The following is a 26,743-nucleotide window of genomic DNA, read 5'->3' on the forward strand; positions in this document are numbered from 1 at the left end:
GTTATATATATATATATGTTATATATATATATATATATATATATATATATATAACATGTATAACATATGAATTGTCTTGGATCTGCCCCTGTCGGTGGTGGACACACACACACATTGTTCCTTTAGTATAATAGTAGACAGGCTTTCCCGCGCTTGCTTCGCTGCGCTGAGTGAGAAAACGTAGGATTTTGAATTGCCTATATTTTGCATTTTGATTGATGGTTTTAGCTGCTGTGGATGCCGAGATATGGTGCAAAACGTGAAAGCGGTCGGAAATGGCCAAATCCCTTTTCCTGACGTGTGCACGCGTGACACACAGCACGTACAACATGGCAATTTCTACCGAATGATTCCCTACAAATGTAGGCTCCTCCCGAATATGTTCGTGCACTGGGCGCCGAGATGTGGCACAAAGCGTGTAAACTCGTAGAAGAGAGCAAACGTCATATTCCTGGCTCGTGTGTGGCCGACACGTGTGAGGTGCCACCCCGTATTTGTGACACCATGGGATTTCTCGTTCAATGGCCAATCGCAGCATACCAGTCTCGTGTTACTATGTGTCATATGAGCGGCAATCCCGCGCAAATGAGCGGAAATCCGAAGCGTAAAAATGGATGAAATCGGCAAACTACAGCTTCACAGTTAATGTGCACGTGTCACATGACACGTGCAGCTTTACATTGTACACGTTTGTGCGATTGTCCGTTAGATCGTCTATCGAAGCATGCCAGTCTCGACGTACGTTATGCCCTGGTTGCTGAGACATCCCAAAAACGTACAAATCCATCATAAAGAGCAAAAACGTGTAAATCCATAGTTCAATACATGGGCGTCATGACATGTGACACGTGTCACCATACCTTATCATCTCGCTGCTTCCTTTCATCATTGAAGCGCGCCAATCCTGAGTGTGTTCGTGTCATGAGTGCTGAGATGTGGCACAAAACGTGCAAACTCGTGGAAGGGAGCAAAACTGATCTTTGAGCCCGTACCAAGTGATACGCGCGATGGTGCCATTTCGCATGGTACATCTTTCGGTGCTATTCCCATGTTGCTGCGACCCGCCACTGTCGAGATATTGGTGCAAGATGGCATAATCGGTTGGAGGCAGACGGCAGCCAGTCCCATGATCAGACGGCCGTTTCACCTTGAAGTAACCTCCGGCGTCGGTCGAGACACTGGACGGCGCCGTAGAGAGAGAGAGAGAGAGGAGAGAGAGCGAGATAGAGAGAGAGAGAGGAGAGAGAGAGAGAGAGAGAGAGAGAGAGAGAGAGAGAGAGAGAGAGAGAGAGAGAGAGAGAGAGAGAGATAGAGAGAGAGAGAGAGAGAGAGAGAGAGAGAAGAGAGAGAGAGAGAGAAGAGAGATAGAGAGAGATGAGAGAGAGAAGAGAGAGATAGAGAGAAAGAGAGTGAGATAGCACATCGGCAATACTTGTAGGTTTTCAATGCTAAATCATGAATAGCTTTGACGGTAGCGGCTTTCATTCGACGGCGATTTTTTAAACTTAACTGCTTGCAACTTGTATTGCAATTCTCAGTGCAACGACGCGTTGCACAAACCGTGATGCGCGCTTCAAGTGTAGCCGCTTTCATTGTGAATGTTGGAAAACAAAATTTACGCCTCTACCTGCACTGCGTACGGCGATATAACCAAAGTGTAAAAGTCTGTCAAAAAACGGCCAATTCCATCTTTTTAATACGTGTGCACTTGTCACGTTACACGTGGCACGATAAACTTACATCAGTCCGGTGGCCCATTCCATTATCTATCTGGCTGTGCAAGTCTCATGACACTGCGACCATTGGTTATCGAGAAACGGCTCCGAGAAACGAAAGTTGTCGTGCCGTCGCCCAGTCGCCGCGAAATTGGCGTCGTCTGTGCTAAACCTACGGGAATTTTTGCGCGAAGCAAAAATGCTTCCCAGCGAAATTGCTGGCTATTTTGATAGAGATGACGGCAAGCGGCGGTCCCAGCTTTTGCTGTCTCATTCTCTGTGTATTTCAGCTTTGGTGCCGAATTAGATCCGTGCCTTATATGACATCCTGACGAATCGCCAAAATGCACCAGCGAAATCATTTTTTGCCAAATGCGGTCAACGGAATGTTTTTGTCGGCGTGTCTTTGTGCCGCCGTGCTATTATGGCGAAAGGCATAATAGTCGAAATCGAAAAAAGTATCGAAATGTTCTATGCCGATATACGGTTAAGCTGAATGTTGTTTTCCTGAATGTCTTTTAATCAAATGTGTATACGTCACAATGCTGTCATTAGATTGCAGACTGTGGCCCCCTGGGCTTCGGCCGTTGGGCTTTTTTGCCGTCGCCCTACGAGGGGAGACCGCAGCAGCTCTCCTTAAAAGGAACACCAGATGCGATGAAAACGATCACTTATAGCTGTCGGTACGCTTGTAAGTGGAGAAGACTGCTCTATATGACGCAATTTCTCCATTTTGAAAACAGCCTTTTCAATACGTCCTAGTTTGATTACGCCATCGTACCGCGCACAGCATCGATTGAGAGCAATTGACGGCCGCCAGATCTTGAAATCGCGCTCCTAACGCCAGATTTGAACGACATATGAATGACTAATGGAATGGCAAGAATTGAAATGTTGTTATTATGGCGTCATGGATGCCAGGCTGACCTTGAAGTAGTCTGCACGAAATAGTCTGTGCACCTTCGCGGGCGTGTAGCTTAGAAACTAGAGTGGTTTAGTTCTAAAGAACGGCATAACTGTGGACTGCACCGCATTGTCTTCAAGATCGCCATGTCAGTTCAAAACCCCATGCAAATATGGAACACTCCTTTAAATATCTCAAAAACTAAGCAAGCTAGGACCACGTGAAAGACAGCAATGGAAAATTGTCGTCGCATTACGTCAAATTAGTTAAAGGGGACAATCGCGAATGTGGCCCTTAACAAAGTGAGCAGTGTCCACTCTCCTGTTGTGAGATCTAAGCACGCTACGACAATGCAGAAAATGACGCTGAATAGCTCTTAAAAACTGTATCTGAAGCGTTCATGTGGACATCGCCAGATGTGACTTGCAATGTGTCAGGTCAGAAAAAAGAAGAGGATATTGGGGAGACATAAAAGGGGAGGTACAGCTTTACCAAGAACTGAATAGCCAAACCAAGCCGAATACTCCATGTCACTTGTAATATGGGTTATGCTTAACCAATCATGCCACCAACACACAATGCAATTTATGAACCACCATTACTGTCTGGAGACGTCATCACCCCGCCAAATTTAAATCGTGTAATTCTCACTTCGACCAGATGTATTTGGCTAAGTGCCCACTCTGCTAATTATGCTCGTCTAATTTCGTTTATCAAATTCACATTTTAACAAAAAAGGTCTTGGTTTATTGGTCATTCGATTATTTCCATTCGTATATTTGCCATTCCCCTGCACGCCCTTTCGGCAAATTACCATTCAGCTAATTCATATTTCGGCTGATTATTTTTCGGTTGATTCATATTTCTAGGCATTTGCATATTGATAATTGCCATGCTATCATAAGAAACATGTCAATATGCCTTTCTCGTTTAAGTCGTTCGCTTTTTTTACTTGACGGCAAAGATATATGGCGACAATAATCATTCGGGTTTTCACATTCATCGGTTTAACATTCAGCTGAACGCCATCGCAAACTTATCTTGGAACCGTCTAATAATGCTAGATTGAGGACGGCTACAACATAGTGTATGACACAGAATGAGCGTGATACTAAAAGAGGTGTGCTTAGATACATGTGCTAGTAGTTCGGGATATCTTTCATCGTTTCCTTGTTCCGACGTTTCTTTATTTTGCCCATATGCATTGGGGGAAGGGAGCGGGCTTGGAGCGGAGGGAGGAATGGGGGCTCAAGTCAGCATTGCGGGAGCTCGAGCCTCCACAAAACCATGCAATGTGGCGCCCTCGAGTCCAGAGCAGTTAAGAGCATTTCACATGGGCCTGCATGATCATTACCACACCTTCATCGCTACTGAGGCTAGAGCTTCTTTCGCGAAATTTAGCCACCCCTAAATTACTTTGCACATTCTTTGGTCATTTCCGACCCTCCGTCCCCCGGTCGCGGATTGGTTATGCGATCAAATCCCCTCCTTCTGGCTACGCTTTTCTATGCGTAGCGTCTAAAATCAGTAACGTCGTTCGGCCCCTTATTGAGCTGGAGACGCGAAACAAATACCGGCCCTATTCCTCGTCATTGGCGGCATCCAAGATGAAGGGAGTGTTCCGCATTCAAAGATATTGAGGCAAGCATCAGATATGATGGAATAAGTTCACTTTTAAGTATTGGTACACTCTTAGTGGAAAAGACTGCTCTAGACATCACAATTTCTCTGTGTAGTAGATATACTCCTCAATACGTCATTGCTTGATTACGTCGTCGTACTTCGCAAAATATTGATTGAAAGCCAATTGGCGGTCGTTATATCTGCAAATCGTAATTATGAACGCCAGATATGAACGACTTGCCAGTTATATTTCATTGGCATGAACCGGCGCATGGAAAATGGAATCGCAAGCTTTTAGTGGCGTTATTATGACGTCCTGGATGCTTGGATGACCTTTAAATAATATTCCTGAAATAGTCTGTACATCTTCGCGGGCATGTACTAAAAAATAAAGGGGTTTAGGTCTGAAGAAGGGCAGGCTTCGATCTGCGCAGAACAATCTCAAGAGGGCTATTTTAGTTCGAAACCCATACAAATGTGGAACGCTCCATTTAAGAAAACAATTGTTTTATTTTTGGAGTGTTTAGCATGATATCCAACCGCACCTGAGCGTTAACTTATGCTGTCGAAACTTTTCATCATCTTCCCGTGTGACGCTTCCTTACGCTCTATCACCCAAATAACAATCATCATCACTTACATTCTATCAGACCCCTTGCCCCTCTCTATACGAAACGTATTCCATGGACGGCCCCTCATGAACATCATTACTCGGCGACATCGGCCCATGGAGCGGATAACGTCTGAGGTTGGGCAATGAGTCATGTCTCTGAGGTTGGGTGAGACAAATAATTGGGGGAGGGGAGGGTGAAAAACGAAATCTGTGAGAGGCGGCCTGACCTGAGAATGTTATTTTAAAAAGAGAAACGCGACAAAACGTGCCATCCGTGGGCAAAGTGTGAGGGGACAAAATTATAATTTGAGAAAATTGGAGTGTGTTCCCACCCCCCCTTTCTGGTCACATGTATGGTCTACGCTTCTTTCATCGTTCACCACTTTACCCTAAATCTCCGCGGCATGGAGAGTGATCCCCGTGGGCTGGAATGTAGCCAAGGAGGGAGGAGCACGAGGGCCATGCTCTCCACTTGAGCCAATAGGTTTACGCCAGATATTGGGTGATTCTGCAGGAATCCAGTACAATTCGCAGCAGCTCGGAGAAAATTTGATCATCGTTACCTGTCTGTGTGTGCGGTGCAAGTGGCGCTGGATCGCTCGATGCACCTAGTTTTGCTCCAACGTCCATTGCTCTTCATGTTATAGCCGAGGACTGGCCCTCGCTGGCCAAAAGAGTCAGAGGGTAAGGAAAGTGCCTTCAACGTGATGAATGGCTGGCACTTGCCTCTTCATCATTTAACTCCGAACATTCACGGCCTATTCGAACCGTGTGCGTGATTGGTGCCTTTCCCAGACGCGCAGCTAAACCACTGCACTATCAGGCGCCTGTCCAAACTGGCGAAGCCCCACTACACCACCGCCACCACGCGGAATGCGCCAGATGCGACTAAACGGCAGCCTGGCGACGGAGCGCGGGCCAGCTCGCCTGCTCCTCACCCTCAGCAGCGCTGTCTAAGACAACACAGCAGTCAAGCCAATGTCTTTGTCGGCTATCGCGCCGTCGCAGCCGCCGTCGTAGCCTTGAATGCGGCCTCGGTAGATATCGCCGTGTCGGGAAAACAAAGATCACGTTAATCCACGGGAATATTCTGTGAGTCAGCTGTACAAGAACCGCTGGGGCCGTGGCATCGTGCCGATGCAGTCGTTATATTCGCCTAGCCGTCGTGTATTCGCTGCATTGGTCGAAGTGCGTCGCGCAGCCCGTGTTGACCCATCACTGTATCACCGGTGGTGGCGCTCCGCTAGTCCGCCGCCCGAGGGTCAGGGGGTCTGTGATGTCCCCTTGCGGTGGCTGTGCTCGTCTGGGTCCCGCCGCTATCTCCACGTATCTCCGATGCTCCCATGCCATGCTCTTCCAGCCCGCCGCTGGATAGCGAGTTTCATGAAACACCCACAACCATCGAGACGCACAAGTTTTCGTTTTACGTATATTCGAATGCAATGTTACAAGAGGTCCAAGAGATATGGTGGTGGTTGCCCGGCTACAAAACGTAACAGGATGACTCGAATTTTCAGCGGCCAAAGGCAAATCTAGGCCTAAGGCTCCGCCCTACTACACTAATAAGTCAGCGCAACATAATACGCCAATAACACAGATGTGGCACCAGGCCTGCGCGGCAGAACGCTCAGTTATGTGAAGTTAGGAAACGTAATCCAAGTCGGCTTTCGACAGCATACGGGCTAACGCCGAAAGGCGAGCTGCCCGGCATCAGTCCCGATGGCTGAGGCGCCGGGCAGCCGCGGTAGGCCGAAGCACGTGGCGGCCCGGGCGGGGCCGCACGCTCGACCCCGGCGGAACGACGCCCGACCGGCCCGACCTCCACCGATCCGCAGACACAATAAATAGCGCTGTTAGCACATGCAGAGGCCTGTTCGGCGCGGTACCCCACCCACTCTGCCGTCTCCCTGGCGCCCCCCATTAGAAGTGTCTAAGTTTCGGGGCGTGGCGTGCGCGACCGCTCAGCTCCGCGTTAATCCACGTCCATCGTATTGTCCTGCGGCGCCGCGGCGTTCGGCTTCTCCGCCTTCTCCTCCGTCTTGTCCGCCGGCGGCGGCTCCTCCACCTTGGGCGGCTTCGGCTTCGGCTTGTTCAGGATCGGGTTCACGGAATTCTCGAACGCCTGCGGCGCGCGAAAATGTGAACACCATAGCCGGTGAATGAACAGGCGAAATTACCAACGACTCGACCGGACGAGCGACAGCAGACGGCAAACCAACAGCTGATGGCGAACAACAGCATACCAGTACACGCGTCGGCTGACAACAGCACGAGTTAGCAGGAGATTGTCGGTAACCAGAACAAGTGATGGCTTTAAAACAGCAGCTTGCGGAGGCCGCCAGTACGAGAAGCCGGTTGACCAGATGGGCAACACGTGGGCCTGCCATCGAGACAAGCCCAGGAGCCGTTTGCCCCAGCGCCTGCCGCGGGCGAGGCGACCCACCAGCTTCTCGCTCCAGATCTGCTGAGCGGTAGTGGGCGGGTCCTCGGTGCGCGGCAGGTTGGCCAGCGTGCCCAGGTTCTTGTCTAGCCACTCCCGTTTCTCGGCCAGGCTCCTCTCCACCTGCCGATGAGAGAGGACCTCGTGACACGACGTGCGCCGCCGGCACGCGACACCCCCCGCCTCCTCATCGACACGACCACGCCTCAGGCCGCCAGACCACGGCGAGCTATCCCAACAGCACCATTAAGCGCCTGTGTAACTGTATGCGTGATTCCGGTCAATGAACGGGATTTCAGCACGTTTCGCGACGTCACAGTCAGCAAAGCAAACCCAGACGCCTCCCCAGCCCCTCACGTGCATCATCGATAGTGTGGTACATGTGGGTGCCGGTCTAAAAGCACTGCGCGCCTAGGAAACCAGAGGTACGAGGTTCGACTCCCTGTGGTGCCCGCCCTTCCCGCCAAGGAGGCAGGCAGGCGACATCATATAGCCTCAGCAGCTGAGTGCAAAGCCCCAATGACGACGACGCACATACGGCTGACCTTCCCAAGCTCGCCACTCACCTGGGCTGCCCACAACCAGCTGCAGGCCCACACCGGACGAACCCTGCCCTCTTCCCGTCAGGCCACAGACTGTCCACGTGACCCACTCAATGTCGCACCTTTTCCATGTCGGTCGCCTCCAGGTGGGCGTAGCGTTCCTCGCCGGCCCGGTGCGCCAGCACGGCCTTGTCGCAGAGCTGGAGTGCAGAGCTGAGGCCCTCCAGTGCCGCCGGACGCTCCGTGAACTCGCGCAACCGGTTCTTGATCGGCTCGCCGAGTTTCTGCGGAGGGAGGCCAGTGAGTGCACGAGGAAAGGGTGGCCGGTGGGTGCGGACCTGTGACGGCCAGTAGGCAGAGGCGACACAGCGAGACGGAGCACGTCGGCGGGCACGCCATCGTGTCCCGTCAGCGGCGGGACACGATGGCGCGTACGTCGGCGTCGTGCCGCCGCGGCTGGACGCCATCGTGTCCCGTCAGCGGCGGGACACGGTGGCGCGTACGTCGGCGTCGTGCCGCCGCGGCTGGACGCCACCGTGTCCCGTCAGCGGCGGGACACGGTGGCGCGTACGTCGGCGTCGTGCCGCCGTGGCTGGACGCCACCGTGTCCCGTCAGCGGCGGGACACGGTGGCGCGTACGTCGGCGTCGTGCCGCCGCGGCTGGACGCCAGCGCCGGGAACATCACAACGCTGGAGCTCAGCCGGGGGAGAGTCCACGCGTCGGTCGGGTAGTGATGGAGCGACGCGTTGAGTTGTACACAGCGCGGACTCACAGGGAGTCTGCGGGAGGCCCACGCTACCTATGGTCGACGCCACCGCGTGCAGCGTCTGTCCCGGTCCGCTGCCGGCGTCCCAATCCCGACACGACCAACCGCAGCCTACGGAGACAACAAGCGGGCGCAGCGGGCATCACGGCACGGTCGCGGCGACCAGAGCGCGCCGCCACGCCGGCCGCCGTCGCCTACCTTGAGTTCGGTCAGCTTCTCGACGTAGACGTGCTTCTGGCACTCCTCTCCGTCCTCGTACAGCCAATTCTCGGTGGCGTCCAGCGTGGCGTTGATCGGCTGCTTGACCTCGTCGCGCTCGAAGGCCGAGAGATCCTCCAGCAGCCGGCTGCGCAGGTCGTACACGTACTCTTCCACTGCGTTCTTCGAGTCCTGCCAGCGTGAGCACGGATAAGTCAGCCGCCGCCCTCACGTTTGTGGACGTTTTGACACGCCTCTGTTGGCATACCAAGCTGAATGGCGTTCTCCACAAAGAGCTGGTCTGACAGCGGCAAGTCGGTACAAGTGCGTAGACATGGCGGCAAGTCGGGCAGGCGAGCGACAAACTTCGTGGGGGCCGCACCAAGCCGATAAACGTGGCCGGCAAGGCCCCAAACTGAACACTGCGTACAAACGCCGAAACATAGCATACTGGCTGCATGATAAAGCTGCGCCATCAACAAAACCACAACTCGCACAAGAGAGGCGCTGCGAACGCGTCGCAAGGCAGTCCAGCGTGCCACGCGTCGGCCGGCGCCGACCTGGGTCGGCAGCCGGGCGAACGCTCCGCCCGAGCGGCGGCCGTCTCACCTGACGGTCCTTCTCCAGCTTGTCCCAGGCACACATCTGACCCTCCTTCTCCATCAGCTCGCTGACCTCCCGCTGCGTCAGGCCTGTCACCACCGTCTCCACCGGCAGCTCCGTCTTCTTCACCTTCACCTTCTTGTCCTTGACGTCGCCCTGCTGGAAGGGAGACTCGGGTGGTGAGGGACCCCGTGACGCCCTCGGGCGCTTTGGCGGCGCCACACGCGCCGGGGGCAGACTTGCGGCAAGCGCTCCTCGCTTCGTCCCGCCCGGCTAGAACAGAAGACGCGGCGACGTGGAGTACGGATTTAGCGATGTCACTACACCAAAAATGTTTTGTTAGGCGCGAAACATAGCTAGGCTTCCGCAACACACAGCGGATTTCTTTACGCTCCGGCCCAGCCATCCATGGCAGTAACGAGGCGAGCGGTATCCCAGGAACAGCGAGCTCAAACTCCTCGCCGCTCAGTGCTCTCGGGAAGTTTAATGGTAACCAGAGAAAGTTGTTGAAACCATGAGCCATTCGAAGCCCCCATCCAGCCCAACAAGAATCCAACTGATCTCCAACCCGGCCTTGCTTGTCTATCATGATACACACATACACACACACATGCACACGCGCACACGCACACGCACGCGCACGCGCACGCACACACACACACACACACACATATATATATATATATATATATATATATATATATATATATATATATTATATGTTGCTTCGCCTTTCCCTTTCCCATTAGCCGTATGCATCGTAACGTGACCCACATTTCGATACTGAAGTGGAACGAGCCTGGACCTGCCTGGATTGCCAACACGTGAACCTAACCAAGCCCCCGCATTACTGCATCCTGGGTAGCGACGCTGTGACGTCATCATTGGACTAAGTCATATGGCACCAACGCTACGGCGGCGTGAGAACACTGACTTTTGTGGACTGGTTTCGACACGAATACTTCCATAAACCGATTTTTTGACCTAGCACATTCCATGAAGCATTTTCCGCTAGGAAATGGCATTGGTTTGCACCAGAGCTACAAAATCATTGCTGAAATGCGCTTCCAGCCTGCCCCCGACAGATAACTGAGGTAACCCATTCACCAGTAATTTACTCAGAAGAACTCAAGCAGGACGTGCTGAGAAACAGTCCGTGTAAGAGTGCAACATACAACAACATAGGGTGGGGATGAGATACGGCGGTCCAGACGGGCTCGCAGCACCCTGGGACGCGTATTCAGAAGCTGGAATGCACATCCTGTGACCTTAGGAGGGGCAGGGGTGGTTGCAGGGTTGACCTGCACTGATGGGGGCAGGGAGTGGTGAACCCCGAGGCTTAAATACAGCGCACACCATTTCAATTCAAGATAGCAGATTTTCCTCTGAAATAGGCCGATTTCTGGCAAGTTTTGCGATTTGTGCCAGTCAAAGAGTCGTGACCCATATCTCAGCTCGGAAATAATGTTGGGGATGTATTAGGGCGGTCGGGATATCATTCTCAGCACACCACTTTTATCTAACCCATTCACCATTATGGATCTGCAAGTTGACCACCACCTAGAACGATCATAGCAAAGCAACAGCAAAATTCTTGACACTTGCCCTCCCCACATTACCTCACTTTCACATTTCACTCCATTTGGGCATGACGGCACGGAGATATTGGCACGGAGGCAATCATTGCCCCTTAATGAATTTAATGTAAATATTTCATCTGATATTTACTTATTTCCATACAAATATGCCTTTTACAAAAGCGCATCACATTTCAATATTCCGGCGCGTTGACCACGACGAAAACGCGCGGGTGCTAGAGCTACACGACGTGGTTTAGTACAATCTGTGTTTGCAAACAGACCCTAGTATCAATTGGTTTCTAGAAGCTTTGAAATGCAAAATGTACAATATCTATTCACATAACATTGAAATAAAGAGGTAAAACAGGATTTCCACCCAGTTCATTGATGAAAACTCCGTTGTTAATCATGTTATTAGTATCTACCAACCCTTCCGTAGTATCCACCAAAAACATTTTACGGGCTACCAAACTTAAGTCTCATGGTAACGTCACGTCTGCGTAGCCCTTTACTCTAGAGTCCCTGGATCCAACCTTCAAGACGCCATCTTCATTGCACTCACCAGTGGCATCACTAGAGGCGAACCTACGCAACGTTGGACTCGTGCGAACAAACCAAATATCAGCCCTGCAGACCGAGTTTCCGGTCCGTCGCCAGCCGGGGCGGGGTGGCGTATCGTCTCATGTCCGCGAGCCCGCGCGACACGACCGCCGCCGGGAGCGGGCCGGCGTCTCTCCGGTCCGCGGCCGGCGCCCCTGGGGCCGAGGTCACCACCCGCGACGCCCCTCCTGACCGGACCAGCGCCGTACGCCGCCAGTCGGCGCATCCGACCGACCCTCGGAGTTACACGGCAGGACCGTAGGACTTCCCACCCTGAACAGAGGGATGACTCCACGCGCCGACCGACCCGCGGAGTTACACGGCAGGACCGTAGGACCGTAGGACCTCCCACCCTGAACAGAGGGACGACTCCACGCGCCGACCGACCCGCGGAGTTACACTGCAGGACCGTAGGACCGTAGGACCTCCCACCCTGAACAGAGGGACGACTCCACGCGCCGACCGACCCGCGGAGTTACACGGCAGGACCGTAGGACCGTAGGACCTCCCACCCTGAACAGAGGGACGACTCCACGCGCCGACCGACCCGCGGAGTTACACGGCAGGACCGTAGGACCGTAGGACCTCCCACCCTGAACAGAGGGATGACTCCACGCGCCGACCGACCCTCGGAGTTACACGGCAGGACCGTAGGACTTCCCACCCTGAACAGAGGGACGACTCCACGCGCCGACCGACCCGCGGAGTTACACGGCAGGACCGTAGGACCGTAGGACCTCCCACCCTGAACAGAGGGACGACTCCACGCGCCGACCGGTTCGTGGCACGCCATGGCCGCACTATGCAGGCGGCACGCGGCAAGCAGTCCCGCTATACTAAACGCTGTTGCCAAGGACCAAGAGTTCCCCTTCCGCAAAAGGTGCTGGGTAGGCCTGAGTCACACCCGTCACGGAGCGCACCCCACACGCCTCCGCCGCACCGCGTGCCCGCCTGCACCGGGCGCGCGGCCCGTCGGCGCGCCGCACAGATCGGCATCACTCACGTTGCTGGCGTCCTTGGCGTCAGCGGCGTCCGCCTTGCCGTCCGGTTTGGCGGTGTCCGTGTCCATGTTGGCGTCGGCCGGCTGCTTGTCGGCCGGCGGCGGCGAGTCGCCGTCAGCCGGGGGCGCCTCGTCGCCGCCGGCCGGCTCCGTCTCCATGGCCGCGCCACCCGTCGGCGCTGAGCCCGCGTCCTCCTGCCGCTCCAGCAGCGTTGCCGACGCCACCGTGAACACGCCGTGGATGTTGATGCGCACCTTGACCTTGACTTTCTGGGGCTCGCCGTCAGCCGCTGGACTCACGTTCGCGATGGTGAAGGATCCTGCGGAGAGGAGCAGTGTCGGTCGCCCGGGCGGCAGCTGCTGTCAAGTCGCACGCCAGACCGCTTTGAACCCTGCGTGACGCAGCGCAGCACGCAACCGGCCCCCAACCAGGCACGCACTGGCGCGAGAACAGAACGTGATTGGTGCCGCAGAACGCGGCGACGTTCTCTTCTTCTTAGCGAACATAATAAACGGATAGCTATCGTCAGTAGAGGTTCTCTCGCGAGATCTTTCGAGACTTTTACGCCCAGCAGCAGGGAACGTCAACATTGGCACGACGTTCTACTCCTTTCCGCGCTAAAAAGAAAATCGGACGATCTGCCTTACCTATGAAGGGGTCTGGGTATGGAATATCCCCGCTGTACTTGCAGGTAATTGTGAATGGCTCAACTTGGTGAAACGTCAACATCTTCGAAAACGGCACCTCGTGGTTTTTCGGGAAGATCTCCATGTCACTGAAAAAAGACCCCGTGAGTTAGGCGACAGCGGTGTTGTGGTGTAACCCTGTCACAAGCCAGCTACGCAAACCTACAGAATGTACTGTGCTGAGGCTGAATACAGCACGCATGAAGCGGATCAGTACGGTTGTGCAGCATGCATACGCCATAGATCGTAGAACTCACCACGTCCCTGAAGGAAGACGGGTGCAATGGTCCAGCAAGGTGATAATGTCGCCCAACGTAACATAACATTTACCCTGGCACATGCGAGAGCAACGCTGTCGTCACGGTCAGCAAAGTCACGCTGCATGCAGCATTAAGGGAACGTGTGAAACCGAAGTTTGTTTTTTTCAAAAGGAGGCAAACAATCGAAGCCCCCAGGGTCACTTTCACGACGTCACTGTCCTGGCCATGAGTGCCGTAATCTCTGACAGCGATCGTAGCTGTGCGGTCTCATCGCAGGTGGCTGCCCACAGCCTCCTGCGGGGCAACATCCCTCACAGCGGCGTACCAGAGCACGACCTAATGGGACCGTCTCTCAGCCGGCGCGGGGCTCGCCCGCTCGTCGCCTCACCACCCCCGCCGCCACTCACCCGGTCTCCCAGAGCAGGCGGATGGCGAACGGCTGCAGGTCCGTCACAGCGAACTCGCGCACCTTGAACGTGGGCGAGAGCATGGCGCACTGGAGCGCGCAGCCTCGCGCCACCGCCTCGTCCTGGTTCAGCGTCGTGCTCGGGCTCTGGCCGTACACGGTCTCGATCAGCTGCTTGATGGCCGGCACGCGACTGCCGCCGCCGACGATCTCGACGGCGTAGATGTCGCTGGTGGCCAGGCCGGACGTCTCCAGGCAGCGGCGCAGCACGGCGCGCACGGCCTCGAGCAGCGGCGTGGCCATCTCCTCGAACGTTGCACGGTCCATGGCGCTCGACACGTCCTTGTCCTCCATGAAGCACTCGATGTTGAGCGGCATCCGGCGCGAGTTGGCCGACATCAGCTTCTTCAGCTTGGCGCATTCGGTGGCCAGCCGGATGCGCGCACGGGGGTTCTTGTCGGCGTCGATGCGGTACTTGGTGCGGAACTCGGCGACGAAGTGGTCAACCAGCAGCCGGTCCAGTTCGCCGCCGCCCACCGACGCGTCCGAAGCCGTGGCCAGCACCTGCCGCACAAGCGCCGCTCACAACGGCTCTCACGGTGTCCTCGCCACGCGCAGGTGGAGCAGGTGACGACGTGGCCAGCGCCGCAACATTCACAACACGTGCGCGCAGAAGTCAAGGTGACGTGGCCGGCGAGGTGAACAGACAGGAGAATACCCGTGACTATGCTGTGACAAACCAGCATGAGTCAGATGGCCACCAGGGTACACAATATACGGTGTTGGTGACCAGGCCTGATGTGCGAAACCTTCCCTAATTCCGGAGCGACCCGCAACGGGGCGACCCAGAGTTTCCCAAAAGCCCGACCCATACCACTTTCTGCAACCCTACTCCGCGCACTCCATGCTACCGGCCGCCGCCCTTACCTTGAGCTTGCCCTTGTTGAAGGCGCAGATAGCCGCCTGCACCGCCGACTGTCCGCAGTCGACGAACACGACGTTACGGGGTTGCTCATCGGGCGCCGGCAAGTCCTGCTTGTAGATGCCGTAGGCGAGCGCCGTGGCCGTCGTCTCGTTCATCAGCCGCAGCACGTTGAGGCCGGCCATCTGCGCCGAGTCCAGCACGGCGCGCCGCTCCGCGTCCGTGAAGAAGGACGGCACCTGACCGGCGGCGCAGACGTTAGCGACACCAGGCGACGGGCGCTGGCTCGCCGGGGGTCGGCAACCACGTCGAGAACTAAAACGTGGTATTCTGGTGTCATGGTACATACAGGCGGTGCGGGAGTGGCACGTAGCCTCGATTTATGCCAGTAACGTGCGGACATCGCGCAATGTTGACCCGTCACACAATGAAAACCGCATTCGGTGTCAGTGCCGTCTGCACCTTCCGGTCCGAAGGCAGCGTCCATGCTTACAGGCCCGCGCCAACAGTGCCTACAGACAGCATCGTGCCGACATCCATTGGACAGGTGCAAAAACAGTGCATCTCCCGACCAGAAATACATGCACGAACCGGACCGGCCCCGCCACGCGCGCGTAAGCGCAGGCGGCCGCGGTCAACGCAGCACCGCGGCACAGCATCCTTCCAGGGTAGTGTGACGTCACCGCCGCCCGCAGCCATCGCCTTATGCGGCGTGGTGCGGCGCCGGCGAGGCCGCGCTGTGGCGGCCGGGCGGAGCGCCAGGCGCGAGGCCGGTGGGTGGGTGGCGGCGTATCGCAACATCGGCCGTGGGCGGCGCGCCGCCACGCGCGGGCTGCAGCACGGCCGCCGCTATTGTGCAGCCCCGTGAAAGCTGAATGGCTCAGACCATGGATTGGGAATAGATGACGAGAGCGAGGCGCAAACTGCGCTGTCAACGTCAGCATGGCGAACAGAACCACAACCAATCGTCCTCGCGGAAGACACTAGAAATTACATTTTAAGCACTCGGTCTTTTTGATATGGCTTTATGGTGTAAAGGTGTGGCGAAGAGCATTTCGTATTCCCCGTATCTATTTGGGGACAATGCGCGCGATTTCTGGCACCTACGTGATAGACACAGGTCGAAACCGAGCAAAAGCGCTCGACAACACTTACCGAGATTACCACGTCGACAACTTTGATTTTCAGGGCGGCTTCGGCAGTCTCTTTCAGCTTGGTGAACAGCATGGCGGTGAGCTGTTCTGGTTTGAATATACAGTCCTCGTTCATGTACTGCACTTTGACGCCAATGCTGCCATCCTCGTTCTCCAGGAAGGTGTTTGGCAATTGTGAAATAACCCGACCCACGTGTGGGTCGCGAAATTTTCGACCCATTAGTCGCTTGAAATCTACCACCGTGTTCTTGACATTCGTCACTTGCATGTTCTTGGCGGACGCGCCGAGGAGGCGGTTCTTTGGGCCAAATCCCACACATGTCCTGCAAGGGTGGGATATTGCAACAATGAGCATCGCACAGTGGTGATACAACATACGCAACCAACATTTACACTGTGAAGCCACAGAAGCTTGACATAAGTGCAAACAGGTATATGCAGCTTAAAACCGCCACGCAAAAAGCACTCGTGAGGTTTGGGCAAGAGATTAAAACAGCAGTCATGTTAAAACTTCAAGTTATGGCGGACCGGGGCTAAGAATTTAAGAATGGCGCCGTAGCTGAAAATGCAAACGTACGTGCAAAACATCCCATTAAGGAAAAAAGAGCAGCACGAGAAATGACGAAAACAGACACACAACAGACATCCATCAAGCTCGTTACATGAATTTACACGCATGAATCAACACCACCTTGCGGCGCGTAAAACTAACACAAGTGAGTCACGCGGTCCGTTACAGTGACAACTCTGACACTGCCAGTCTGGCAGCGACTCTGATATCATAAAAACGCTCCATGGGCTAATGAAACGACGACACATTAAGCAGCATAACTGCTAAATAATGATGTTTAAAAAAAAAAACGTGGGCAGCCTTTTATGTTTAAAAGTATACCAATAATTTTGACTAAGCTTTTCCCATCACATCTAATGCTTGCCTCAATATCTTCAGTAGCGGCCCATTCAACATACACCTTTAAAACGAGAGTCCCGCATCAGTACAGGATACAGTCCGAACGGATATGTCATTCTTTGCATGCCAGGCACGTGAACGTGGCATTTTTCGTTACTTTCATCACATAGCCATGTGGTGAGAAAATCTCATTTGATCATTACCATTGGTTATCGCGTTATACACAGTCATTACCACCGCACCGTGGCGCGTCAAAATGGCGGAATTGGCGCGGTGTAGCCACTAAAAGCCGTTCCCTGCCGAAGAGACGTGCGCAGTCATAAACCATTGTATGCAAACACCAAACGGACGCGCCACCTGCATGGTCAGCTTAAGTGAGCTGTCAGACGTGCTGTCAACTCATATCGTACTGATGAAGATGGGCTGATTATCTACGGGACATTATTATTAGCCATCAGGATTATCCACAGAAGCAGTCCTGTAGGTTTTGACCTTGACCGTAAAGAGGTCAGACAAAGCCAATGACCTTCATTGAACTTGGGGGTGCTTGAGACACCAATCTGAAATTTGACCTTGGTTGACTTTTTGATCCCAACGCCATAGTCTACCAACTTCAAACTTAAACCCGCTAGTTTACAAACAGGCCACCCACCCTGTGAATTTGGTGTCTCCAACTGTCTTTGTTTTGGGGATTTCAGGGGGTCAAATGCCCCCTCCCCCGCCCGAGCGCCGGGTATAGAGCCAGCCGCCCGGCCGCGTGTTAAGGGAATGTTCCACATTTGGAGGCATTGAAGCAAACATCATATGTGATGAAGTAAGCTAACTTAGAACTATTTCTAAACTTTTCAGTGGAAAACACTGCCCTAGACAATACAGTTTCTTTTAAATAAAAGTACGCTTCGTGATACGTCATTATTTGACTACGTCACCGTTCCTCGCACAACAGTGATTAAGAACGAATTACCGGCCCTGATACCTGTCAATTGCGCTCGCGGACGCCACGTATGGACGACTCGACAATCACAGCTTGCTTGGCCTTCACCGCAACATGTCTAATGGAATGCCAGGATTTGAATAACATCATGGATGCCTGGGTGACCTTGAAATAGTTTTCCCGGAAGTCTGCACTGAGAAGTATGGCTGTATGGGTATGGCTGTAGAAGATGGCTATTTCAGTTAAAAACACCACACAAATGTGAAACACTTCCTTTAATGAAGCGCCCATGACAAAACCTAGCGGTTATTAGACTCTACGGATACTTAATGAGGCCAAACCAGAGGCCACATATGGATGCGCATGTTAATATACCCTTGGAGCCATGTGCAGCAGACAGACAAGCTCAAGCAATGTCACGTAGAGCGTGGGCGCAAAATGGCCCCGATGCCGACGCGCCCTTAAAACCCAAATCACCACCAATGTCACGTAGAGCCAAAACGTGGTTAAATATGGCATTCACTCATACGTATTTTAACGTGGCTGCTCTTCGTCTGATTACTCTCCACGCACCATTTTCACCACCTGACCTCCAAATTGCATTCTGCCGTCATTATGGGACATTGGCCTACCGTCCCTTTCCTTCCCGTCTTTGGGAAAATGCCTTCTACATGCACCAGGTGTCGATTTTTTTTAAAACTCGGTCAACACTTCTAACCTGCGGGTGACATATTTCCTCCAAAAGTTTATCGTGCATCACCGCCCTAAGTCACTTCTACCCACAACGTAGATCACCATCGTAGGCCACCTTCACCCATAACTTTTGTATCCATTCTACTAGCACAACCCGCCGTCCTCATCCGTCTTTAAACTTTCCTTCAATGTCATTTGCTCATCTCCATGTGATAATCTGCCACGGAAGGTTATAAATGTCACTGGCCTAAATCGACCTTCAAGAACAGCTACCTCAACCAGTTGACTTACGCAAAAATGGCAGAGAAATATGATCATGGGTTGAACACATACATGTGGCTCGCCAAACTGCTCAACTATCGAGAAACTAACCCACAAAAAGCGAAAGCCAGACACCGCACATAATAGACCAGCTTTGACAGAATACTTACGACGTTTGACGCTGGCTGGCTTCATTGGCGATGGTTTCTATACCACCTGCTCTTGCGACGGCAATACAGCACGACTCATTCCCGAAGTCAATGCCGACAACGGACATTTTTATGTGCCTTCTAGTCACTGAAAAAGAAAACAAGTATTTGCATCACCATCACGGAATGGGCACAAATGTGCTGAGGAAAAATGGTCTACAACAATGTCAAATTACCATTTACTAGTCGCATACACCAACACGGAACTCCATCTGATGCCTTACCCAGCTGCTCTTGCCCACAATGCATCATATTCCCGCATCAAATATCATGCTGGGGTCTGCATCAGGAAAAATGCTCCCAGCAGGCTCTCATACTACCTTCATATGCAGAATGAAGTATTAGGAAAAACATGTCATGGACATGTCATATTGCACATATCGTCTGATTTTTTTCGGAGTAAGAACACACTATCCCCGTCATTATGAAAGTGATGGGGACATTTCAAGCATATTGTTCATCTGTTTGGATCATAATATAAGAAGTTTGACAAATGATGACACGTGCAACTGCCATCAAATTGAATACAAGTGCGAATGTGTTGTGACTTTGGTGCACCCAGGCTTATCCCACAACCACACCTCACATTTTTATAGGATGCATACTATCTCAGCCAAGTGAACACACCGAGGAAGCATTCTGAAAGCATGTTCCTATTGCTAGCTGGAACCCAGGCTTTTGCTTGAATTCCATTTGCTCACAACAAATCACACCTAAACTTCATCCTTGAACAATGAGAAGGGACATGAAACACATGACCAAAAATATAAACAACATATGCTGCGTGATGCCTGCCAGTTTTCCCTATGAACCAACTGTTGCCAGAAGTTTTGTTTTACCTAGGAGCGTCACATGATGATGATCAAATCATTGATGATTATTAATGAAAGAAGTCCGCATCAGCAACTCAGTGGTGCTCCATGGTAGATAGCAGTGCACAACAAAAGGTTAACAGAACTCTGTATTTTGTTCTGTGTGAAAATATTTTTCATAGTGTGTAATATTGTTTCAGGGGTGATTGTAGCATTTAATAGATGCACCTTTTCTGATAACAAAGATTTTATGCAAATCCTCTTTTGATGACATACATTTCACGGAATAGCACTCATCCCAAACAAAGCATGTTTAGGTGTGCCGTGATCCTGGCATTTGACTGTGACTGTAAAGATGCCAGAATTTTGCGGAAAAGCTATTGTGCTGCAATAGTTAGCAGCCTGTCCTGCTCTCTGCTATCACCTGACCTTTAGCATAGCCACTGCCTCTGGACACAAGCCATTTTATTCAGCCATAAACAGTGAGCACCTAACATCACGCACGCCGTCTTCACCATGGGCGGATGAATTAGAAGGCGGTCTCCATTACCATCTCAGTCACTGGACACACTGTCATACTGTACAGCATTCTCACCATATAAGCTTCAAAAACTGTATACTAGTTAGCCCTCATCATCATCCATACCCTTGAATGGTTCTTACTGGCTGAAAGGGCCAGTAATCCAAATACGAGTAACCCATTAACCAAATGGCCACTAATCAGCAGAAAAATCAATACCAAAACATTTACCCTCTTCGGCATCATATGCCACATGGCTATGACTACTATGCCGCCAAAATACGAACTAACTGTTAGATTATCCACGCAAGAGCAAAAATTTTTCATGTGTAAAACTTGAGTGTGTCACATTCTAGCTTACTCCAGATTAACCAGGCCCCTCAGTGGCATATCATTGGCGGGGAGAGGGGCAGACTTGACACCGTCCTTGCTGAGCTCACGAACAGCCGGGCTGAATTAAAACAAAACATGAAACTTCAATCAATAGCGGCGTGGCGTGCGGCCTCAGACCACACAACGAAGTCCAGTTTCAGTGTGCGTCAAGGTCACAGGTCAAGATCACCTTAAAAAATATGCTACTTTGCGATATCTGACCGTTCCCACAAGGCACTTCATTTAGAGGCATATATCATGGTGAGAAATCAATGCACCCTGATTGCTACAAGGGCCGCACTAGGTCTAGAACGACGGTCGCGTGCTGCGTAAATGACAACTGAAACCTTACTCTATATACCTATTTTGGTCTCTTCGTTTTCGTCATATTTGAGCCATTTTAACACGAAGTGGAAAAGTAGCCGCAATTATGGGTACCAGACACGTGGGCAAGAGGTGCTACTTATTCATGAACCGTAAAAGGTGAACATCAAATGGATGACCTGCGTGGTGAACAAGCCGCTGGACTGATTTTCGTGCTGTTTTCGACGGTTCAGTCCTGCCGACACCGCAATCTGATATCCTTCAACCCCGTCGCTTGTCACGTGGTCGTCAGTTTGCGTGTAAAACTGATAAACGGCTTCCACCGCCGGCTTCCACCGTCAATCCGCCACTCCGGCGGGCCTGAGCCACGGCGCCCGCCACCGCGGGTGACGAGGGCACGGGCAACACGCGAGGCAACGCACTGTGAGCCTTAACTCTCAATCATTGTAACAGATAATAGCTTGAAACTTGGCGCAGGCATCCTCTTTAGTCGTATCCAGGACTCCTTTTACATGTCCTCATAATTCTGAATCTGACAGCAATAAATGTTCAGTGTACTTTTCATAAACATTTTTGTTATTTGACTGCCATTATTTCAACATGCCATATTAACGCAAAACAACAAGGCACATGAATAATGGACCTATCGGCTCACATTTCCCATTTACAGGTGTAAAATATGTTCTTTCATTCAGCTTCTATGTCAATGCATCTGTCGGCGTGCACTTTTGTAAAAAATCAGCAAGCATGATGCTGCTCATGATTGATCTTTGATGGTCGCATAATCGCTATTTTGACACAATGTGAAGAAGTCATCAATTAAAAGCTACTGAAAAGCTTGCAGCAATATCTTACACTATTTTTGAATTATTGTGAATATTGGAGAGGGGAGGGCAGATTTGCCCCCCTCCCAGTCAATGTAGGGCTAAGATGCCATCATGCCAAAATCCTAACTTCATGTGAGGCCCTCCATTCAGGCCTCACATCACACTTAAGAGCAATTGATGCTGATGTACAGGATTAATAGATGCTCTTCACTGATGAAAAGATTGGGCGAGATTATCTTAGCGTGGAAAGGTATAAACAGTTTTATCATATTTTCTTCATGTAAATGACCAACTCCCTGTCCTGCTGGCTCAGTTTGTTAGAGTGGCTGCCTTCCAATCAACCCAGTGGCTGGGTGGGTTCAAATAACTTTGGGCCAGTGTTGGAAAGCTTGACATTTCCTGGTATAATGTATACCAGATCTTGTACTCCAGGATTGTGAATAGGTAAAATGGGAAATTGTGTACTCCATCTTGATGCAACAAGAACAGCTTTTGGAAAAACTCATTTTGCCTCTTTGTGTCAGGACAAAATAAAACCAGAAGGTGCAACAGCTTGAGACTTGCTGCTTCCATCAGGAGCTATGTATTCATATCTGCAAGAGCACAAATTTTGCACCCACCAGACTAGGATGCCCAATAGCGAGCAGCCTGTGCTGCCACCTAGGTATATGATAAACCATGTACAGAAATGTGAAAAATAAAGCATGTGAATGTTGAATGGAATTGCCTTTGAACAATACCGGGAAATGAGAAACTAGTGGCAGATCGCACCGGTCCGTAGATTAGCAGAGCTCTCACTTCCTATGCCCTACGCAGACCATCTCAAACCTGAACATGACTTAACCTACCACCGACGACGAATCGCATTAATTGCAAAGGATGCAACGAACGTGCATAGAAAATCGCACGCCCAATTACCTACCGCAGCCGGCCGCCTACCCACGCGTCACCACTGTGTCATGGTAATGCAAATAAGAGAATCACTCGCAATTCAGTGTCGGAAACGCTTCAACTATTCTATTCAGCGGCTTGCGCACAGCCTCACAGCTCAGGTTGGAGGCTTAACATAGCAAACTCTCCAACTGGTTTTAATGATTCACCTCCTCGTGACTGATTGTCAAGAGCGTAAATATTCTGCTCGTGCTCATGCCTTGAACAGATTTGCAAACATTTGGAGGCAAGCTGTATAGAGATAGACATCACGATTATGAAGGATTTATTTGTACTCATCCAGGACTGCCATGTGGTTGGATTTTTTACCACTTTCTGGTATCCCGAGGACAAAAATGTGGCGGCAGCTGTGGATTTAAACCAACTTAAATTTATCACTTGAGGGTGTGAAATTAAAGCTGGCAATTCAGGCCTTACAAAAATGCCCTTTCAAGTCGAAAAACGTTGCTATAAATAGCCAAAAAACTGTTCGGAGACACCCATCTCACTCCGGCAAAAACACCAAGACACCACAGTAACATGAACCTATAACTTTGACCTGGAAAATTAAAGAGAATAGTTTATTAGGGCAAAAACGTGGATTAAGTTCAACATAAATTATCATATTTTGCAATTATATCAGTTAAAGCACATCAAAATCCATTAGCACTTTGCATTATCCGCCGGAGTCAGCGGAGTGACTGACTCCGATCCCTTTTGGCCGGCCTGCACGGGTCTGTCAGGCATTGTACATGCGCTGTCTGCTGTCTCCGTAAATCGGTTGAGAGTGCTGCCAATCTCTTTTGTTCCGGTGGGACCTGTAGGGCCTCGTGTGTTGACCGGGAGTTGGAAGGTGGAGGGCATGAATGTTTAGCTGTTTTTAAAACTGGTTAGCTGGTGGAGCGTGAGTAGCATGACCGTGGTGGAGCGTGAGCAGTGTGATCGTGGTGGAGAATGATTAGGTGGCCGTCTGTGGCATGTTCATTTGCATTTTTTGTGCAACATATTTTTCTGGCTGTGCATATCCTACCCACCCTCCCCTTTTGAGGGTGTACAAGCCCTGTGTGTAGCCACCCACCATTTTGGAGAGTGTATAAGCCTGATGCATAATTACCCTCTGTTTTGGAGGGCATATACACAGAGCCTTTCATAAATTGCTAACCAATGTATATGCACATGTGTTTCACAGTACAGAGTATGATACTGTGTTGTTTCAGTGTGCCATGTTTTATACTGATGTTTCCTTTCATTTAATGTTTTTACATGAATTGCTGTATATGAAAAACAGCACTTTTCTTGAGTATAGAAAATTTGTACCCTGCAACCAGGATTTTTTTTTGAAATCTTCAACACTGATGGCAATGATGGTGCAGAACCAGGAACTACACCATGGTGGAAAAAAACTGGAGGGGCAACAAATGAAAAATGCAGGGGCAGACCAAAGGTTTAATGCACCATATTCATTTTGTCAGTCATCTTTCTTGCCATCCTATTGTCACATATGGGCCTGGGTGTGATGGATAACATAAAGTCCCTGTATTCAGAGATACAGCAATCAAATTCAAATGCTCAGATGAAAATGCTAGCATTCAGCTTGAATCCAATTCTGCTGCTTGTGCTGAACTGGGCAAACCATAGGCAAAGACTATACACAAGCCAGGCCAGTGTCAGCATGGTGGCTCTGAAGCTGGAGGATTTTGACATTCACATTGAGAACCATTTTTCACATTTTTGCAATGCTGTGAATTGATAACAAAAATATACCATGCAAAATGTTGGAATAGTAAATCAAGCATAACTCTGACCAATGTGGAGCAGAGCAGTAGGGGTAATCAATGGTATGTGGGGGCAAATTAAACTGTGAGGAAAATCATGGAGACCACACCACTGGTCATCATATCATATGCTCCTGCCACAAGCAGGTAAGGTGGAAGCTCCATTTGTGGCATTGTTGACTTCTGCCACGTTTAGCAGACCGGCATGTGATCAAGCATAGAATGCAGATACGGGTAAGGTACGATATACATAACCATTGAGTTTTATGACCAAGAAAAAAACAAGCAAGGAGATGTTCAGTTAAGCTTACATCGCTGACCGAATCCAGAGTACTTAACATGGGGAGAATTTCCTTATATGGTCACAACCATGAGGAACCGCCACAGCGCCAGCAGATTCTTCAGCCAGAGACCTTGGATTAATACACATCTTTCCACTTACCATTCATCATCGACACAGTAATGCCGGGTGAGTATCGACGACATAAAACAAAGCGGATAACCTCACCTCTAACTTCGCCGACCACCTCACAACTCCGCCAGGTCCCGCACGCCTGCCGACAACTCGCAGACTAAGGAACGGTCCCACGCCGCGCACGCGCCGCACCCCGATGGCTTGCCGGCATAATTCCGGAAATTTCGATGGTAATGCAGCGTCTATGATGACGTCATGTACCACGTCAACGTTCGAACATTTTGCTACCGGTAACGTCAAATGACGTCATAAAACTTATATTTGATTTTTGTCGTTGCCATGTTGTCGAAGCATCTCGAAGGCTCACGAAATAAATGGATCGTGATGGATACGCTACTTTCAAGGACGTTTGTACCCCGACAGCGCTCTTACAAGGGAAAGAAAAGTGGAATAGTAGGCGTGGGGGCCATGGCTCGATAGCGTCCCCGGAGTGCGGGTGTGTGCGGGGGGGGGGGCAGTTTACCAACGAAGGGCCCTCCGGTTTAAGGAAGCAGCCTGAGGGCCGCTGTATTTTGAGGGTGGCCCACTTACTACGATTTTTCAAAAGGCATGGAGCTTTTGTGAGAGTAAATGCAGACCCTAGGTCATTGTCTACTGCAGAGGCCTGCTGCATTTTTGAGGAGCTGAAGATGGACATTCTACATTTAAACCAATTGAAGCAAGCATCAGGCGTGATCAAATAGGCACACAGAGCTATAAGACATGCTAAAACCTAAAGAAGTGGTTACAACTAAGAACCTTAACCATTGTACGTCTGGGAAACCTGAGATACTGGGGTTTGGTTACCCGCTGTGGCCGCCCTTCCTGCCAGGATGAGAGGCAGGGGATGCCATATAGCCTCAGCAGCTGAGTGGCGTAACGCCCCAATGACACACACAACTAAGAAACAGTTATGGCTGTAGAAATAAATTTTCACTCACAACTGTATCCAAGAAAAATTGTTCTCCATAGGCTGTAAATTGCTAGGCAGCAAACATTCTGGCCAGCATTCCTAAATGGGGCCTCCATGGTATGAATGTGGGGCAGCTGGGTATGTTGGCATGTGCTGCAGATGGGCTTTTATCTAGGCTTTAGCTAGGTCCTGTATGGGGCATCCACATCATGTCATGTTTCTACATGCTTCAGAAGTATTTGTGCATTGTACTGTGCCATCAAAATTTACCATGTCAAGTAGAAAGAGAACACTTACATTAGGGGAACCTATTTCATATGGGCCCTGTGTGGGCTAGCTGGGCTCATGTCAGCATGGGGTGCAGATGATAGCTGTGGAGTGGACATGAGACAGGTGGTTGCAGGAGAGTGATATTTTAAAGATTGCTGAGGCTGGTTCTCAATTTGGTATAGGAGACTTCACAAGACTGCTTTGAAGTATGGTAGTGGTGGTGAGGCTTTTGTGCATATTTCTGGGAGTGGATTAAGGAACAGGAGTGATATTATGTTTCTGAAGTGTGATCATATGTGGAGTCTATGCATACTCATTGACCAATCAAGTGGGTTCAGTCAGATGTTTCAGATGAGGTAGTTACAGCTTCAGAATGCAGCTAAGTTCTGGACAACCACATAACTGCAAGGGGTGGCCATGGACACAGCTGTGTATTCAAAATGTTCTTAGAGAGAAAGGAAAGGCTGAGAAGGCCAGGCTGCTTGGTGATGGCAGCCTCCTCATCAGAACAAGGAACCAGAACCC

The 26,743-nt window shown here is 51.1% G+C and overlaps 1 protein-coding gene across 3 annotated transcripts; it reads right to left on the reverse strand.

The window, feature by feature from the left end:
- Nucleotides 1–6,269: 6,269 nt before the first annotated feature.
- Nucleotides 6,270–25,177, reverse strand: Hsp110 (heat shock protein 70Cb). 3 transcript variants are annotated; one of them, XM_037230401.1, is made up of 13 exons: nt 25,090–25,177; nt 18,983–19,109; nt 16,016–16,337; nt 14,866–15,099; nt 13,940–14,502; nt 13,234–13,361; nt 12,735–12,905; nt 12,589–12,671; nt 9,412–9,564; nt 8,803–8,994; nt 7,960–8,121; nt 7,299–7,418; nt 6,270–6,977 (listed from the first exon to the last, which is right to left on the reverse strand). In XM_037230401.1, the coding sequence occupies exons 2-13, from the start codon at nt 19,087–19,089 to the stop codon at nt 6,828–6,830; spliced, it is 2,385 nt and encodes a 794-aa protein (XP_037086296.1). In that variant the 5' UTR covers nt 19,090–19,109; nt 25,090–25,177; the 3' UTR covers nt 6,270–6,827. The 3 variants fall into 3 exon arrangements, with proteins under 3 accessions (XP_037086296.1, XP_037086295.1, XP_037086294.1); XM_037230400.1 differs by having other exon boundaries at nt 9,412–9,561; nt 12,589–12,905; XM_037230399.1 differs by having other exon boundaries at nt 12,589–12,905.
- Between the last annotated feature and the right edge of the window lie 1,566 nt (nt 25,178–26,743).

This window comes from Pollicipes pollicipes, unplaced genomic scaffold (genome assembly GCF_011947565.3).
Source record: "Pollicipes pollicipes isolate AB1234 unplaced genomic scaffold, Ppol_2.1 Scaffold_6686;HRSCAF=7923_pilon_pilon_pilon, whole genome shotgun sequence".
In the NCBI taxonomy this organism is placed as follows: domain Eukaryota; kingdom Metazoa; phylum Arthropoda; class Thecostraca; order Pollicipedomorpha; family Pollicipedidae; genus Pollicipes; species Pollicipes pollicipes.

Excerpts from the sequence above, each read along its gene's own strand:
- Hsp110 (XM_037230399.1), bottom strand. The coding sequence starts at position 19,089 with ATGTCCGTTGTCGGCATTGACTTCGGGAATGAGTCGTGCTGTATTGCC. Across the intron at positions 15,100-16,015 it reads TTGTCGACGTGGTAATCTCG|GTGCCGTCCTTCTTCACGGA; the intron begins GTAAGTGTTGTC and ends GCCGCCGGTCAG. Across the intron at positions 8,995-9,411 it reads AGCTGGAGAAGGACCGTCAG|GACTCGAAGAACGCAGTGGA; the intron begins GTGAGACGGCCG and ends TCACGCTGGCAG.